Genomic DNA, 19387 nt, shown 5'->3' with positions numbered 1-19387 from the left:
TTTGGCAGTCATATGCCTAGGACACAAGGCTGGTAAGAAGGTGTGCATGTACTCTTATGAAACCATAGTAATGTCACAAAAGGTTTCACCTCTCAGCACTGTCTAGTGCTGGTCTGGGGTCATTTCAAAAGTAGGTAATTTCAAAAGTAGGTCATTCTGCAGTCAATCAGAAATCTTGTGTTGATAATCTGTCAGAGCAGTGCTTAAGAGTAATGGAGAACTAGACTTATTACTCTCAATGTGCTTAAGGTACACAAATAGAGGTACTGAAACTGCAGTTTACCCAAACTCAGGCAAATTAACAAAAAATTTTATTCAGAGTATTCAATATAGCACCACACAAAAGGAACACTGTGCTTTGTGTTGCCTTTAAGGAACATGCAAGAGCACTTTCAAACTAGAAAAACTAATGTAAAAAGCTTTCTTGTTCATCAGCAGAGCTTACTGTTTGCTGTTTAGAGAAGCTATTCTGAAAGAACCACAGCTTTTGTACATAAAAGTTTTAATGGTCTTCCAGGCAGATTAAGCATTGTTCCCTTACCCATTAGTTCTCTTTCACCTTCTGGGCTTTGAGCTTTGTTCAAAAACACCTCACTTAGGCCAAGGTGTTTTCAGGAAAAGCTTTCAGGCCAGAACTCTTACTGGGAGATCCAATCGACAACATACTAGTCAGCTGCTAAATTCTGTTTCTTGAAAAAGTAACAGAATTTTGATCAATGGTAATTGTGTGAATTGGGCTCTACGAATCAACGCCAGGCAAATTGAAAAAGACTTGGAATCAGCTCTTAATTCTGTGTTGGGCTCAAAGATAAACAAGGAGTACATACTTAATAAAACTACAGATAAATTGCATCATAGAAAAAAGATATGTGACTTTGAAGGGTCATTTAGTCCACCTCCTCTTTCAGTACAGATTGTTATGCTATAATGGCTTGAAATTACTTCAGATATAAGGTGCTTCTAAAGCCCATGGCAGAGGGGTTGGAACCAGATGATCTTTAAGGTCCCTTCCAACCCAAACCATTCTATGATTCTATTTCATTCTAAAGTATTTATTGGTCCTTCACATTCCTTACATAGCTAAACATTGTTTCTTAGCCTGAACTGTTCAGATTAAGTTCTGTATATTAGCTATTACACTATTATGCTTACATTAAATTGGCTTTATTTTTCCTTTTTGTAATCAAGGTAAACTGGAAATGTTTCTATTTTGCCTGAATATGGAACACACAGATGTTTCAGAACATCATTTATTTGATGCATCTTGCAGTTAGAGAAAGGCCAGTTTGCATAAAGGGAACCTTAGCAAGTCAACAATAGTAATAAAGCCATAGTCAAATGAAAGTGTGGAATAGACCTACTGCTAATGCATATAAAGAGAGTACTGAAAGACTTTCTAGGCTTTCAGCTTCACTGACTCCAGTATGGAACGTGCTTCTTTATACTCTTCGGCTTCTTCCAATTCTTTTTCATTTTCCTAGAATCAAAAACAAAACTTTTGAAGTACTTTGGAATTAATTGACATGGCATTAAATTTAAGAAGGTTAACTATGAAAATGAAAAAATGAAAAAAACCTGGTAACAACAGACAAGGAGAAGGCTGAGGTACTCAACAACTTTTTTGCCTTGGCCTTCACTGGCAACCTCTCTTCCCATACCTCTCAAGTGGATGGACTGCAGTCCCTTCCAACCCAAACCATTCTATGATTCTATGAAACAAGGGATATATCATTATTGAAAACACTAGTTCTACATGACTCAAAGCACAGGTAATTTCTTTTATCCTACTTAAGGTCCAGGATAATGGCTGTTATGTGTGATTTGACCTATGCACACCTTTATTTAATTCTGTTAAATGTTTAAGACCAAGGACAGCATAACTGGAATGAATAACAAACCTCAGAACAAGAGTACTGTTAGGAAAAAGCTTAAGCAGACTGACAATTGAAAAAACATACTACTATACAGTTGATTTCAGTGAAAGCATTGAAGGTGAGCTAAGCACAGAAAGCAACTCTTGAAGACTTCCAAATTCTTAACAACAATAGTAACTCCCCCCCATTCCTTGTTTTAAGTTTGTACAGGATGCTGTGTGGATCAATAGCACCACTTCTGCATGCCACTGAAATCTAGACCAGCTAACTGTTAAGTAACTAGTTAAATGACAGAAGGACTCTAAATCCTGCCAGGTACTGAGCATTTATTTTGGAAAACAGTAGAGGCATACTACCTGAGTATAAGACACCTTGAATTTTCCTTTGAGAAGGGATTTGCATTTTAGCCATCAAATGTGTCTGGGGCTTAATTTAGGATATATATTTTTAGCCTCACAGAAGCATTTACATGTGTAGCTGAGTTCTTGATGAGAAGGCAGTTTTTAAAGTAAGCATGATGATCTCCAAACTTAGTATAGTTTCAGTGAATCTATTTGTACAAGATACTATTTATTCCTGCAGATACTTGTATCTTAAAAATGTGGCACTAGTGGTCACCTCACTAATAAAACATAAAGCAGTACTCAGCAAGGACTCAGCTGTCTTGTTTCTTGTGCATAGCGTAACAGAAGTAGTAAGCAAAGCATTCTGACTATTTCAGTTCACTACAAGCATATTATATACACCTACACTATCTAGAAAACTACCTAAAGTGGGTGAACTATTTTTTATGAATGTGTAACTAGCACAGGAATTCAGAGTCCATTCTAGCAGTTTAGTATTTAAGTGTATGTTGAGTGTACACTCCATTAAAGACAGTTTCTAATATTCTAACACACAGTTTTCATAGACTGAAGACCAAGTCTGCAAAGACAATTATCTAAAATGAAATATTGGGATGTTATAGGATGCTAGTCTTGGGACCTATAAAAAGTAATTCTTCAATCCAGTTCTAATATGCTGCAATTGCACTGCAGACAAGCATGTTTATCCAAGTTCATCAAGGAACAGCAGCATTTCTTGATCAGTGGGTTATGGTGTTATACTTACTAGTAGCTGAGTAAGATCTGCATGTGCAACTTCTAATCTGCGCTGGCAGTCAGGAATCATCATTCGTGACTCTTGTAAGATCTCGATCTGTGAAAATTGGAGGCCAATGAAATGAGAATGTATTCCAGATGGGAACATTATTTTTTAAGATAAGTCTTTACTCTGAAAAATCAGTAGTCTGGTCATAATCTAGGAACTTCAGAACAGTTGTACCTATTTTCTGAATAGGCTTTCTTATTAAAAGATACTCACTTAGCATAATTGCTTAAAACTCTGTTAATTTGCAGGACACTTCTTCCATTTACTTTGTGCTTAATTATAGTATTAAGTGCAAAGGAGTATTTAGAATAACTTTTCCCTTAGGAAAAAAGTACTGCGTGGTAAGCTTTTCATACAGCATTTGTTAAAAAGGCTATTTAAAACAAACTTTCTCCTGCTGTCGTGAAGTAGCTTCATCCAAAATGGGATCAGCTGGTTATATAAATATCTCCTGCATCTTTTGGGTAATAAAGAAAAACAGGGTTCAGATAATACCACATAGAGATAATTACTGCATGAAAAAAGTTATTGAGTTATTGATCACATTGTGTGCACACTGCAGGAGGCTCTGACTGAAAGACAAAGGTAAAGAAAAATGAAAACCAAAGACCAGCAGGCTCTATTTTTGATGCTTATCATGCATAAAAAGTTATTACTTATCCTTGTGCTTCATTTTACGAGAAAGATTATTCTCACCATGCACTTTGAACAAAATTACTAAACTGGCACCCCACTGAATCTGAACATCCTGCCTCTTCCTGCATAAAACAACTTCAGATTTAAACAAGGGAACATTTATTTCATGGAACATTTCTGGATCTGAAATCCAACCACTGAGAAGAAAAGGTATGCAGATTTTTCACTAATGTTAAATCTGTTTAGAAATGAAAATCTGTTAAATATTTAAATATGAAACCTCTTCTGTATTCAGGATAACATGCAACAGAAGGTGTTCCCTTTCAATACCTTACTTCATTCTGTCTGTCATTCCTACATTGTATTCTCCTTTCAGTATTAATGCTGCTGTACTGAAGGGTCATTCTAAAAGGGAAGATAAGCTACAGCTAAGAATGTATTTATGCATACAGGAAAGCCTTACGTAGTAAAACATTATCACCATGTTTTTAAGTGTCATATATTTAAGTTCTTAGTTCAAGTAATTTTTGAGAGAAAGCATTTAAAAACTTTGTTTCTCATTTTCTTTCAGCGAATCTAGGGCAAAACCTGTCTAATGAAGCAAAGATGGGTGACAAGTATTTAAAAAAAGAAAAAAAAGATAAGCACACCCAAGTTCTAGTTCTCATTGGTATTATCACTTTTCTTTTAAGCATTCAGTGTTGGACTGTATTAAAAATAAGACTAGGAACTCTGCACATTACCCTTTCAGCAATGAATTAATAAATAAAGGTTTGTAACTTCAGTAGAATGAGGTGTGCCATAAACTGCATGAGATGACGCCTTCTGCTTTATGTAGTAGAAATTTGTTCTATAAAGAATACCTACAGGAGTGAGAATATCCAGTAAAGGCTTCCTTGGGCCAGCATTGCTAAATAGTTGTGTATTATAAAGCTGGTAGATGAAAAGTAGTAACTTATTTGATACATGCCACTCAATCAGTGATCTGGGAAGGCATATAAACCTAGCATCTGTAAGCTGTAGTCCTGGCTGCTGTAAGAAAAGAGCAAAACTACCCCAGTCACTCTGTTCAAAACAGAATTTGACTGAGATCCAAAGGGGTAGCTGGGTTTTATTTACATTTGCCTGCAGTTATGCAATAATAAAAAACAGAAGGATGATAAATCCTGGAACCATACTCAGTAGGTGCAAACAGTTGGAGACTGGAACAGGAATTTTGTGGAACCAATATTATTAGTTGATTACCAAACTATCTATGCGAACTTTGATAACTTCTGCATAAAACACAATTTTTCAAGTAATGCTGATAATCCCAAATAGATCATTTACTGTTACAAATGTATATAATAAAGCAAATTCAAATGCTCAAATAATTAGATAAGCTTTAGGACTGGAATTTTTAAAGTGTTTGCTCTCCAAATTCTATCAAAATTCTATCAAACTTTCTGACTGAACTCTAAGGAGCTTAAATTATAAGCAGGCCACAGAGGAAGTTATTACATGAAAACTGATCTAACTTTGCAAAGAACCATAAATATCTGCAAGGTTTCTGTGAATTACAATGCCAAACAGAAATATTATAAAAAAGTAAAGTAACTGAAGTGCATCTAAATACAGTGTTAAGACAAAAGCAATAAAGCACAAAAATATGTACAGGGAGAAGCAAATTGTATGTGTTGTCAGTAAGTGCACACAGGACCAAAAGAGCTATTGTGGCTACAGTGAGGATGACATCCCCTTTCCTTTAAGTGTACTGAAAAAGCCACTTAAACAAATCCCTTCAACCTGCCACATTTCTAGTCAGTTGTCTTTCAGGATTCAAGGTATTTCTACTAAGGGAGCAGATGTCTGGCATCTTCCAAAAGAAAGCAGTTTCCTCAGATGTGATGGAGCTCTCTAACTGTTGGGGTGTATATAGCCTATTTACTAAACACGATGTGGATTTTTTGTAAATTGGATCAGATGTCAAAGAACTGGTGTGCATAATGCACTATCAGTAGCCTTCAATCTGTTTCCCATAAATTCCAGATTGCAGCGACAGATAAAGCAGAACAGATGCAAATACACGGATCCACCTACCACTTGCTTAAGTGGAAGGGCACCATAACTAAAATCAGACAATTACTTCACACATTCAAAATAAGCACAAAGGCCAAACGTGACTCTGTGAGAAACAGCTGAGGAGGTAATGCCCAAAGCTTTAAACATATGCAACTTTGATTTTTAGCAGGTCCTACAATGAAAGTTCAAAGATACTAACTTTAGGCAGATCAGAGCTGCTCACAAGAGGCAGACTCTCTACTTCCTAGATCACGCAAGTACTTATACTAAAACAAATATTTGATAATTTAAGAATACAAATAATTATTTCTGTGTATGAGTGTTGACACCAAGTATTCTGCAACAGGAAGCTATTTTGCTCAGCCTGATATGTATTGTAGAATGGGGACATCAGTTTTATCAGCTTCAAAAATATGGAAGCAGAGTTTGGTTTTATTTTTTTCCCAGCTGACCCACATCTAACCAAGAGATTTAGAGATATGCAGTTCCACAAATAACTTGAAAACAACAACAAGAAAACCTCCATAGGGGTCTCTGTCTTTCCTTGATCTTGGAAGGACAGCCTAATAAACTACTGGGTCACAGGGTATAGCGACAATATTGTTTTATATGACAGGAGTGATGTTCTAAACACAAGAGCTAGGCTAAAAAATGTGATAAATGTGAATGAGTCATATATGTACCAAATATATATACACACATGAATATGTATTCATGCTTTTAAATACTGCCTCATAATCACTTGCCCTTTGACTGTTGCACAGATAATTATAACAGTATGGATCTACTCAAAGATGGTAGGGAGGAAAAGAAAAAGACATGCAAATAATTCAGTTTGCTAAGAAAAGTGCTACTGGTTTGAACTTCTTTTCGTCAGAAATTTGTAAACCACTTGGAATCCATCGACTAATTACAACCATATCTGATGGAAGGACCCAAAAGAAAAAAGGCCATCTCTAAGTATCACGAACACCAACGGTTCCAAAATTAAGAATCCTACTAAGTTAGAGATTGTAGCACAAAGTAAAGAGTCATGCTAAGGCTACTGGTTGACTTATCAACATATTTGTAACTTAAATCTACAGCATGGTATTACTTCTCGCCTCACTGGTAACCAGGGAACATAAAGGCCCAAGGTGCTGGGCCAGGATGGTGGCACAGTGACACAGTGATGTTGGAGAAAAAAACCCCAAACATACATAAAAACTGTAGGAAACCAAGTTTTATTAGTTCTACTTCCTTTGAAGCAACTTGTTTTATTTTCACATAGGCCCAAAAGAAGCTTGAGCTATCCACAAATACAGGATACAAGAGCACACTGCAGTCCGTTGTAGGTGAGTTGTCAAATATGTTGATCAAAACACTTCTGAAGGACCATGAAGAAAAGCTTGCAGTACAGAATTAGAGAACATTGTTTTGTTTCTATAGTGCTTGAGCACTTCAAGAACTGAAATGGCCATGTATCAACCACAAACAACCTACCATTTGTATCAAGAAAGCCGAAGGAGAAGAAAATACTCTAGATCTAATGCCTCAGTATTTCAAATGAGCTTTCTCTGCAGCTCCTCTCAGGTGAGGGCTAATCCTGTTTCCTCTAAAGCAGATCTCTTTAGGACATAAAAGGCAGAAAGGTTCTTTTGGTCTTTTCAGAAAACAGTTTGTCACTGGCTGTTTTCCACTAATGTGCAACTGTCAGGTTTTCTTCATTGTCAGCAGTGGGGGATGGAAGGAGAACACCACATGACTTAAAGCTAAAAAATGGAGATACTTTTCAGAGGACAGAAGCAAAACTCCATGTCCTCCACTGAAAGAGTTTTTAATTAAACACACTGTATCATAAATTACAGATACTGTTCCTTTAAAATTAACTTAAGAGAATGATAAAGGAATTATCCATTACAGAAAGTTGTCATTTAATCATCAGGCAGCACATTTCCTTCCAGCAACTCAAAATGCTACCTGAACAGATCCATGTTGATGCAAGTATAAACCTCACCCTGTAAACAGGTGAGAGGTGGTAAACATCTGAATGAAGAGGTCTCTTTGGGAATGGTGTAAAGAAAACACTGAAAAAACGAAGACTTGCTTTCCCAACAAGAATAGCTCAAACTTGTTAGAACAAATAGCCAAATTTTCTCTCTGTCTGCCCCCCCGCCCCCCCCAACTTTTTGTGGGGGAGGTTAAGCTTGGGGGAGAGGTTGAGGGGGTTGGGGTTTTTTTCTTTGTAGATTTTTGGGGGTTGGTTGTTAAGATAAGCCATAGATCCTGAATCTGTGCTTAAAATAATGCATGCTTTGCTAAAAGGTAGCAGGCTGGTTAGGAGATGTTTTAGAATAAATAAGCTTGAAGGTTTGGGAGAAGTCCCCCATCTGTTTTGTGCAGGTGAGATACCTGGGGAAATATTTGTGCTAAAATTGGAAGCAGAACAGACATGGGAAGTTCCCTAGATAGAAGGCAGAAAAGTCAAGCCCAGATTTTTCTCCCTCTAGAGCACAGGAAACGCGAGCCCAACTGAAAAAGAAATGAATCATGTCCCATTGTGGTGGCATTTCTACCATTCCATTTCTACCACAGGAATGTTGCCATACTAACTTATTCCAAATACTGCACGAGTGCCTTTAATCTTCAGCATAAAGTCTGGAATCCAAACCTGCCTAGATAAAAAGGAAAACAACCTTTGGAAAACAGAAGGCAAAAAGGAAGATCACAGTAATGATTTTTCATCATTTGGTCTGTTTCAGAAAGCACATCAGGCAATAAAACCAAAGTTTGAAAGCATTTTTAATATCACCTGTGTGTTAGCAATATTATTCTGTACTTAGTACAGAGAATTCCAAGTTGCTAGCTTTTAAGGAAACAAACTATGCTTGTTAAGGATGCTGTCCAAATACATAAAGGGGAACATTAGACTCTTCATTAGCATTTCCACTGCCTCTTTACCTAAGCAACTAGAGCTACATTCCAGATTATTAAGCAAAGATCATATGTTCTTAGGGGAAAAAAATAAATCATGGAAATAATCAGAAACTGAAGTGAAACTGTATGTTTCAGCTAATCTGACTGTATTTGATTGGTGAGAAGAATGAAACTTTGTTTGAACCAATCAGGTGGGGACTGGAAAGAGCTAAAAATGTAAAAAGCCAACTGAGTTAACAGGAATATTTCTTTGGGGCTTAACAGACATTTAAAAATGAAAAAGTTACAGAACATTACAATGTTCCTTTCAGTGAGAACTCCTCCAGTAACAAGATTAGCAGCAAATTCTCATCTTCCACAGTAATTTTCCAAAACAATATACATTGTTTCCAAATGTATTTCTTTTTAGCTGTTTCAAGAGCTACTCTACATTTCACTCAACAAAGCAAGAGAAATACCGCTGTTTTCACTAATGCTTGTAAAAAACCTCTGTATTAGCAAGATGTACTTTATGTACACTTATGTACTCTTTGACATGCAGATACTAAATTCTATGTTAAGTCCATTGGATTTTTAATTCATCTGGAGAAGTAATTTGGAACTGTAGGATAGCTTTTTAAAAAACAAAAATTTATCATTTATCAGTAAAAGTGCTGACAGTTAACAAAAACACCAGAGTACATCTACAATCCAACTGAGAGGAAACAAGGAGTAGATACCTCAGGCTTTTACCACACTCAGAAGCCTCGAGATAAAAGCATTAGCTGGGAAAGGATGTTCATTTATGTACAAGACCCATCAACAACTACAGAAATACATAAAACTACTGGTTCCTACCATTAGTCTGCTCTCATGAGTGATTACAGTGTGAAAATTTTCTATTAAAGTATTACGAAGCTCTGTGCAAAATCTTCATATATTGAGAATCATTACAAATGCGTAGAAACTAAGGCTTCATTATGAAAAAAATCCACACGGAGGTACAATTGCACTACTTGCTGCTACCAGTCACGGTTCTTCATGACCCTCTACAGAAACTATATGCAGAGTTTATACCTGGTGGAATACATCAAAAGTCTTTAAATATTTTTTCCTGACTTCTACAAACCTGATAAATTTTGTATAAAATAGTTCAGGTTTTAATAAAATACTAAATTGAAAACAATCTTATTAAAGTACTTAATAACCCTTTTTCCTACAAGTCTGATGGTTGAAGATAATGTGATTTTGAGATATAAAATCTTTTTCTTTCATAGCCTTTTTTTTGCAAATACTGCTCTTCATTTATTATGTTTTTTTTCTGCAAATTTGGCTCAAATGAATTGTTACAAGCTTTCCCCTAAATTCTAAATTTCTCATCTGCCTTTTGTAGACAAAAAAACCAAATGATAGCAGACTGATTTTTTTTTTAAATAAGGTGTAAGTGATGGAAAAGGAAGGGCTTCCTTGCCCCTCACCCATCCTGAATTTAGCTGATGTGAGTTGAGGCACAGCAAGCAGTGCAAATACAACCTGCACCCAGGACAATGGTAATATAGGGGAGTTACAGGTGAAAAAAATAGGTGCAGACCCCTCAAGTTATGAGGCAAAACACTCAGCGAGTGAAAGCTCTGGCTTTATTGAAAGCATAGTGTTACCACGGTGGGAGCCCTGGGACACTGATGCTAATCAAAATGTGGACCTGACACAGGAGAGCCCTGCTTGGTAGTGAAGCTCAAAGGAAAGCACTGCAGGGGTGGATAATACAACTTGTGCCAATTAACATATCCTACAAATGCAAAGGCCTGTTTTGCTTATTAGTGAACTTGCTGACATACTGCAGGTGCTGTTGTCCAAATTCCAAGATCCATCTTCAGGCTGGTGCCCATGCAAAGGTGAGGGAAGATGAGGGGGGAAGCAAATTATCCTGGCTTACTGTGACAATGAGGTAAAACATGCTTGGGACTCTACATATTCAGATGGGAGGAAGGGAACTATTCTGGTTACCTTAACAAAGTCTTCTCACACCCTACAACAGGGTCTTCAAATTATAATCTTGGTCAGTGTATACCAGCACTGCAAGAAAACTGTCCTTTTTGTTTCTCTGATACTGAATCTGCTCCTCATTAAGTAAATCTGTCTGGACAGCACCGGTGAAAGCTAGTATCTGACAACTGCCAACTACACCAGCTGGTCACTGCCTCAGCTAGAGATCACTTGAGTTCACAGGAACCACAAGCTGCCCCACTGCATAAGGAGTTAGGGGAAAAATATTGAGTCAAACCCTAACTATTGTACAACAAAGGGACTGATCCCTCCTTACATACCAGACACACCCTGTAGTCTACATCTGCTGTAGGAATGGCATTATTAATTTTAAAGTAAGATTTCCTGTAGTCACTTCTGTACTGTTAAACCATATGTTCTACTGCAGAGTTGTAACTAGAAAGCTAAAGGAGAAGAGTAGTACATTAAGAGGTGAGTAATGCTTTTAAGCTTTTTAAGCATCCCTCCCTCAACTCTAGATTGATTTGTATATACATATCTGATTTAGCTGATACCTCAACTAAAATAATAGTTAAAATTATTCTCCTAGTCTCAAATGATTGAATTCATTCCCATCCCCCAAAGGTTACTTTTCGTTACTGAAGTAAAACCATAACCATATTTTTAAATACAGTTATTCAGATTAGGAATTATTAACTAAAAACAATTCTTAAAATATGTAACTACAGATATTTTTCCTGAAGAACATGTCAAAGTGTTAAATCTATCCAAAATATGGTTCTGAGCAAACTCTGCTGGTATTATATAATTTTATTTAGAGTAACAGATTTGATCCTATGAAAAGCGTGTGCATTCTTTCTGAGCCTCCGAATTCTTCATAACCTAAAATATTAACAACTTCCAGAATGCAAAGTGCACTAAAAGAACAAGAAGTGAAGTCATCATTGGAGGAACTCATTGCTTTCAAAGTGGATCAGGCAATTTCTGAATGAATCAAGATTGTTCTCTGTGAAGGCTTTTGTAATTGGTCTGTGAGAATACCTTCAAGTAGTGTGTAACATTTCATTTCACAGAAGTTCACAGCCTCCACTGTTTTTGACTTTGATGATATCTTGCAGGTCACTGCGGAAATATCACAGTGCAGTCAAATAATCTGATGAATGGGGGACACTAAAAATGGGAATTGCATTCATTAGTTCTTGTTAGCACCAGCAGATCTTCAGAAAGACTACTGTTTTTTAGGATCTTACTTACAGTCTCAGTCCATGGTGAGGCAGAAGACAGCTCAGCTCTATAAATACAATTCTTTATTTGTATACAAATTCTTTATTTCTGTTTCTTTCCCATGGCATAATGAAAGCAAGGCAGGTCATAGGCACATGAACTGAAATCTGAACTTACCAAAAATTTGCTTTAGCTTGTTCTAAAAGAGCTTTCTCCGACCTTGTTTTTATTAATTTTTATATTTGAGTTTTGTTTAATCTATTCTTCCCTTGTTTGAACAGGGGAGTGGGAGCACAGGGGAGTGGGAGCACAGGGGAATGTGAAACTCGAGGGCAGCCTTGGCTGCAGTGACCATGAGATAGTGGAGTTCAAGATCCTTGCAGCAGTGAGGAGAGTGCACAGCAAGCTTGCTACCCTGGACTTCAAGAGAGCAGACTTTGGCCTCTTCAGGGATCTGCTTGGTAGAGACCATGGGATAAAACCCTGGAGGGAAGAGGGGCCCAAGAAAGCTTGTTAATATTCAAGGGTCCTCCAAGCTCAAGAACAATGCATCCCAACAAAGAGGAAGTCGAGCAAAAACACCAGGAGGTCTGCATGGGTGAACAAGATGCTCCTGGACAAATTCAAACACAAAAAGGAAGCCTACAGAAGGTGGAAGCAAGGACAGGTAGCCTGGGAGGTATACAGAGAAATTGTCCAAGCAGCCAGGGATCAGGTTAGGAAAGCTGAAGTCCTGAGAGAATTAAATCTAGCCAGGGACATAAAGGGCAACAGGAAAAGCTTCTATAGGTATGTTGGTGATAAAAGGAAGACTAGGGAAAATGTGGGCCCTCTCCTGAAGGAAGTGGGAGACCTGGTTACCTGGGACATGGAGAAGGCTGAGGTACTCAATGACTTTTTTGCCTCAAGTCTTCACCGGCAAGTGCTCCAGCCACATCACCTAAGTCACAGAAGGCAAAGGCAGGGACTGGGAGAGTGAAGAACCACTCACTGTAGGAGAAGATCAGGTTCAAGACCATCTAAGGATCCTGAAGGTGCACAAGTCCATAGGACCTGATGAGATGCATCTGCTGGTCCTGAGGGAACATCATATTTGAGAAGTTGTGGCAGTCCGGTGAAGTTCCTACTGACTGGAAAAGGGGAAACATAACCCCCATTTTTAAAAAAAGGGGAAAAAAGGAAGACCCAGGGAACTACAGGCCAGTTAGTCTCACCTCTGTGCCCGGCAAGATCATGGAGCAGATCCTCTGGAAACTATGCTAAGGCACATGAAAAATAAGGAGGTGACTGGTGACAGCCAACATGGCTTCATTAAGGGCAAATCACGCCTGACAAATTTGGTGGCCTTTTATGACGGTGTCACACCGTTCGTGGATAAGGAAGATCAATTGATGTCATCTGCCTGGACTTTTGCAAAGCATTTGACACTGTCCCACACAACATACTTATCTCAAAATCAGAGAGATATGGATCTGATGGATAGTCCACTCGGTGGATATGGAATTGGCTAGATGGTCGCACTCAAAGGGTTGCGGTCAAAGGCTCAATGTCCAAGTGGAGAGCAGTGACGAGTGGCATTCCTCAGGGGTTGGTATTGGGACTGGCGCTGTTCAACATCTTTGTCAGAGACATGGACACTGGGATTGAGTACACCCTCAGCAAGTTTGCTGATGACATCAAGCTGTGTGGTGCATTCAACATGCTGGAGGGAAGGGATGCCATCCAGCAGGACCCTGACAGGCTAGAAAAGTGGGCCTGTGCGAACCTCATGAAGTTCAACAAGGCCAAGTGCAAGGTCCTGCACACGGGTTGGGGCAATCCCAAGCACAACTACAGGCTGGGCAGAGAATGGATTGAGAGCAGCCTGCAGAGAAGGACTTGGGGGTGTTGGTTGACGAGAAGCTCAACATGACCCAACAATGTGTGCTTGCAGCCCAGAAAGCCAACTGTATCCTGGGCTGCATCAAAGAAGCATGACCAGCAGGTCGAGCGATGTAATTCTTCTTCTCTACTCTGCTCTTGTGAGACCCCACTTGGAGTACTGTGTCCAGCTCTGGGACCCCCAGCACAAGAAGGACATGGACCTGTCGGAGCGAGTCCAGAAGAGGGCCACAAAGATGATCAGAGGGCTGGAGCACCTTTTCTATGAAGACAGGCTGAGAGAGTTAGGGTTGTTCAGCCTGGAGAAGAGAAGGCTCCAAGACAACCTTATAGCAGCTTTCCAGTACCTAAAGAGGGCCTATAAGAAAGCCAGAGAGGGACTTTTTACAAGGGCATGTAGTGAAAGGACAAGGGGTAATGACTTTAAACTGAAAGAGGGTACATTTAGATTAGAGGTAAGGAAATTCTTTACTGTGAGGGTGGTGAGACACTGGAACAGGTTGCCCAGAGAAGTTGTGGATGCCGCATCCCTGGAAGTGTTTAAGGCCAGGTTGGATGGGGCTTTGAGCAGCCTGGTCTAGTGGAAGGTGCCCCTGCCAATGGCAGGAGGTTTGGAACTAGATGATCTTAAAGGTCCCTTCCAACCCAAACCATTCTATGATTCTGTGATCCATTCTATGAACAGTACATTAGGTTTTATAACATGAGGACACCAGACTATTGAAACAAGTGAAAATAATTTTAATTTATAATTTCAGTTTCTGTGAACGTTTAAGAGAAAATATCTTGGAAATTCTTGGGAAAAACACATAGTTAAAAGATAACATATTTAGTTGAAAGAATAGAAAGGCCACAGTTAAACACAGGCATGCCACACTTCTGTAAAGAATAAACACAAATCTCCCAAACCCAAGCCTCCTCCCAGTGAGAAGGAAACTTGACGCTCCTTTTCCTTCCAAAAGGGCATGTACCAGCTGTCTGCAACCACTGTCCTTTCTGGGAAACCTTCCAAGAAAAATTTAATCATATTGTAATAGTGACAGTAAACCATGGTCATAAGCAGATGAAACTACAGCATGCACCTTGCTAGTCAGTGACTTCACTATAAACTCTAGCAGCTGTTAGGAGCAGCTGCCTACCCATTGCTCACTCTCTTTGAGCTCTCTGATTTTACCAAAAGGGATACTAGTATACTCAAGAGTTGAAATGTTTCATCTTCATATTAACTATCAAGCATTCTCACTTCACTGTAACATTTGCACTTACCAGCAAGCACTTAAGTCTACCTAAATGCATGCAGATGATGTATTTTCAGGTTCTTGGTCTTTCTGAGAAAGCGAGTTCATGATGGCCTCATACACGCTGTTAGTGAGTGATAGCCAAGTGCTAAGTAATCCATCCATATGCAGTCTCCTTATAATTTAACAGTTCTGGAGTAAAGGAAGTTTCTGCAAATCCTTATTATGACTTTTATAATTGATTTAGTCTAGATAAAGGATTTTAGTCTAGTATTTATATAACAGGAGTCTGGAAAAAAGTACAGGAGATTCTTTTATTTAAGGATGACTATGATTAACTGAAAGCAAAGAAGGATTTTACAAAACAAGTTTTAGGATATTTTACCTGCTTTTTAATTCCATAATCATCACATGCTTCAGCTTTCATTTTTTCAATCTTTTCTTCTTGCTGTTTTGCTTCTTTTTCATACATAACTTTTTCTTTTGCCAATCTGCAATTAAACCAAGCGATCATGTTAATCTGGTTCTATTACAGTAAAAAGTTACACCACTGATAACACCCCCCCTCTGAAAGCTGCAGCCCTATAAGAAAAGACACAGTTTCATAAAAAAAGGCTCTTAACCACTGCAAAAAACTGCATCTAGGAAATCCTGAATTTAGCTATAATGTATAATAATTCTTATGAGAATAATTTAAATTAAAAATATTTTTAAAGATTCTCTGTGGGCTTATCCATATGGAATATCCTAAAAAACCTATATATTGGTACCTCATTTCAAATACATAACAGAAACAGATAAGCTGCCTTGTAGATCTGGATGACTGCTAACAAAGACAGTAGTACAGAGAAGAAAGCGATCTACCTCCAAAAAGTCCTCACATCATAGGTAGCCAAAACAAAAAATATTAAGATGTCTACAAAGACAACATTGTTATAATCTGCTGTTAGATCAGCATTCACCAGACTTTCTCAACATCATCCAGGTTCTGATAGTTTTGCAAGGGACCTGTATTGGCTGCTATAGTCATATGGTCTTTCCTCTTTCCTATTCACTACTAAATAACGCCACTGCACCTATGTTATTAGATGAATAACGATAGACTTCCTTCTTAGTAGTAACTTTGAAAAAAGTTATCACATGTAAATGAAAAGAAACAGCACTTTCAGGTTCACAAATTGTGATCCCAGAACATCTTTTTCCCGATCACTACATTGTTTCCCATACTAGTTTTTGTACAAAATAATGAAAAGTAAAATTCCCAAATTACGCAGTAGCCTCATAGTCTTGTGTTCCTTTAAGTACCTTCTCTATTTACCTTGATGTTCGTTTGAGGGTTATAGACAAAAGTAACAGTTCCATAATTTACATTATAGCAAATTTCTTTGTGGCCTATCTTTCAAAGGGAAAAGAATCCATCTTTTAATCATAACAATGGATCCATACTTGGGAGCAGGATGCTTTTTGCTAATGAGCATAGAATCAAGAGAAATGTAAAAAATTTTGAAGGTCAGAGAGAATAGTAAGGTAGTCTAGTCTGATGCCCTACAGTAATTTTTATATTTCAATCCCATTATCAAACTTTATTATTTGTTGTTACTGCAATTTTGCTGTTGCATCTCCCACTTTGTTACGTATGTTCATTAGGTATATCTTAGATTGCATAATGCCAGATCTGAACCAAAACATCCTTCAGGATCTGGAGAATAACTAAGTAATTTCTGATCAGCTAATTCAGGACCAAAACAAACACTGAGATGCTACTGCAAACCACAGAGTGTGCCAAAAAAAAAAAAAAATTCCTTCCCCAAACAAGAGTATGCATCAGATCAGCCTATTGTTTAAGGAGAACTTAACAGCCAAAAGAACGTAATCAGATCCAAGAAGCAAAGGCTATATTATACAAATGAAAAGAGCATAAATAAAGGTCTAGTAGAGAGCTTCATGGTCACGTTAGTGCATCAGAGCAAATTAATTCCTGATTTGTCACAGTTAAGTGCCCTACTAGAAATGCTGCTGAAGATGGACAGAATGGTATTGAGGTGACAACAACTTTTTGTGAATTGAAGCTGCTGAAAAGCACCACTGCAGTAATATCTTGAGAAAAATTCCAAAGAGAATATACTGATATTGCAACAGCAGGAACTCTCCCTGCTTTTGTAAGAGTTTATATAATCAAAAATTGTTTTGCTAGAACAGCCTTAAGCTGTGGCTCCACAACAGTTGATCTAAGTTGGGCTGTGGCAGCCCACACCTGAACTCATTTCAACACTCATGGAGTCACACCATCAGAGAGGGCCTTCAGCCTTATAAAGAAGCTTTACCAGTGTGTCGAGCATGTACTGTAGGTATCACCTAGGCCAGTTTCTACAAGTCAGCCAAGTACTAGCTTTGAGAGGTAGCACTGGGGAAAGACAGCAGCCTAATTACTAATAATAAAGACACTAAATCAGTGGCTGTAATTCCAACTACTGGAACTAGCTCCAGTATTAGCATCAGCAAATATTGATTTAATAGAAGATGAGTTAATTGTTTGATCAAGGTTACTTGATTTAATTCCAGACAGTATTATTTGCTTCGCTATTTTTAGGTTCCAAAAAAGTTAATTTTAAGCAACCTGTGAGACAGACAATTTTTTTTTGAATGAGAACAGCAAATTCCCTTGAGGAGCAGGGGGAGAAAGATACGATTAAATGCATTTTTTATGTTGATTCACTTACTGAAGTGTGTATGCCATTGAAACTCAAGGCAACGTGCATTGCTAAACCCAGCATTTTTAATTATTTTAATTTTTAGCTAAAACAAAAGGCACAATGTTTGTCATTACTTATGTTTGCATATTACGTTTTCACATTCACATCTCCTTCTATGCACACTGAGTTTTCAAATGAGCTGTTATTCAAATTTGCTTACTTTTATCAAACAGGAAAGGACTGCATGTTCTGGCCTAGTTTAGAACTTTATTTCTTGCCCACCTTTCTCTTATCTGGATACTTAAGAATTTCCTCCATATTTGTCTATCTATTTCTGTAGTAATCGTACATTTCAGAAGCAGAACTTGAAACATTCTGCTTTCAAAAAGGGAAACACATGAAACCTGAAATATGAGACTGTTTTCTGTGACAAATTTTCCACTGCACTTTGTTCAGTAATCAGAATTGTCCAGTTTAACATTCCATTTATAATTTGTAAGATTGGGACACTGATGTTTAATGCTATTAAGAAGTTTTGATTTGAAAACATTTCCTATACTAGATCCTTCTTCTAGATGTCATGAAGCAATTCCTACTGAATATGTAGCTTGGGGAGATGCTAAATTAAATCAATAGCTTGCTTTCAAAAGGAAAGTGAAATTTTCATAATGGAGCAATACTACCCTTAATCACCTCTTAAAAATTTCAGCAGAATTATACACAAAAATACCCACATAATACTTTGTTCTTATCTTCTTCCTTCAGCCCTTTGTCTATCTAGAAACAAGATTCTGGGTTGGTTTTTTTTGTTTGGTTGGTTGGTTTTTTTTCCTGTGTGTGTTTTTGTTGTTGTTGTTCTGGTTTTGTTTGTTTGTTTTCTTTTCCCCCAAAAAGATTGAAATGGATACTAAACCAGAATCTTTATACATGGTGTGATCATACACAGTGAACAGAGTAAGAATAGCTCAGTAGGTATCAGAAAAAGCCAGACCATAATTTGTTGCATTTCAGGTACACGAGTCATTTACAGATGAAAAAACCTGCAATCATAAAAACCAATACAGGCATAATTTTAGCAGGCATTCTACAGTGTCATAAGAAATATAAGCTACAGTAACTTTAACTTTTAACTGGAAGAATCCAAAATAAAAAAAAGGAACCAACATAGATTACTTCTTATCATATTTATACTTGTATACTACACATATACACATAACTTATACAAGTATATATGTGTAATATACATGTGTAATAATCCTTTATTCTATGAATAGACAGTTCCTTAAAATATCCTCTTTTTTTAAATGATCTGTCACCTGGTACCCATCTGAAATCCTATGGTTAGCCTTATTTCAACTACACAGTATCTGGCATACTGTACTAGCTCTGCAAATAAGCCAAGCATTTATCACCAAGAAGTTCTGTACATTATAAGGCACACTGTGTTAAGAAATATCATCAGTTCTGTGACCAGTTCTAAGTTAGGAATCTAAACCTCCATTTTAGGAGTTGTTCTTTTTCTTTTCTTCTCTTTGGTAAAAACAAGCCTGGTTTTTAGTAGTCTTCTATAAAGAGAACTTGGATGCACACCAATAGCAGAGAAAGGTACTCACCCTTTATAAAAGAAAAATCTTAACTTTCATCACAAAATAGAAATTCTAGTCATTAGTGCACTCAAAAAAAAAAAAAAACTGGCATATATTACCACAGGTATCCTCTAAAAAAAAAA

General features: G+C 37.5%; 1 protein-coding gene across 1 annotated transcript in view; it reads right to left on the bottom strand.

Annotated features, from left to right (window-relative positions):
• Positions 1-289: 289 nt before the first annotated feature.
• Positions 290-19387, bottom strand: part of TBCA (tubulin folding cofactor A) — a 34042-nt gene continuing 14944 nt past the window's right edge. The window contains 3 exon segments of the mRNA XM_069777543.1: positions 290-1477; positions 2985-3071; positions 15351-15456. Coding sequence (XP_069633644.1) covers positions 1397-1477; positions 2985-3071; positions 15351-15456 — 274 coding nt within the window. The 3' untranslated portion in view covers positions 290-1396.

The sequence above is a fragment of the Haliaeetus albicilla genome, chromosome Z, assembly GCF_947461875.1.
Source record: "Haliaeetus albicilla chromosome Z, bHalAlb1.1, whole genome shotgun sequence".
Lineage (NCBI taxonomy): Eukaryota > Metazoa > Chordata > Aves > Accipitriformes > Accipitridae > Haliaeetus > Haliaeetus albicilla.
Note: the sequence above shows the minus strand (reverse complement) of the source record. Positions and strands in the feature narration are given on the sequence as shown.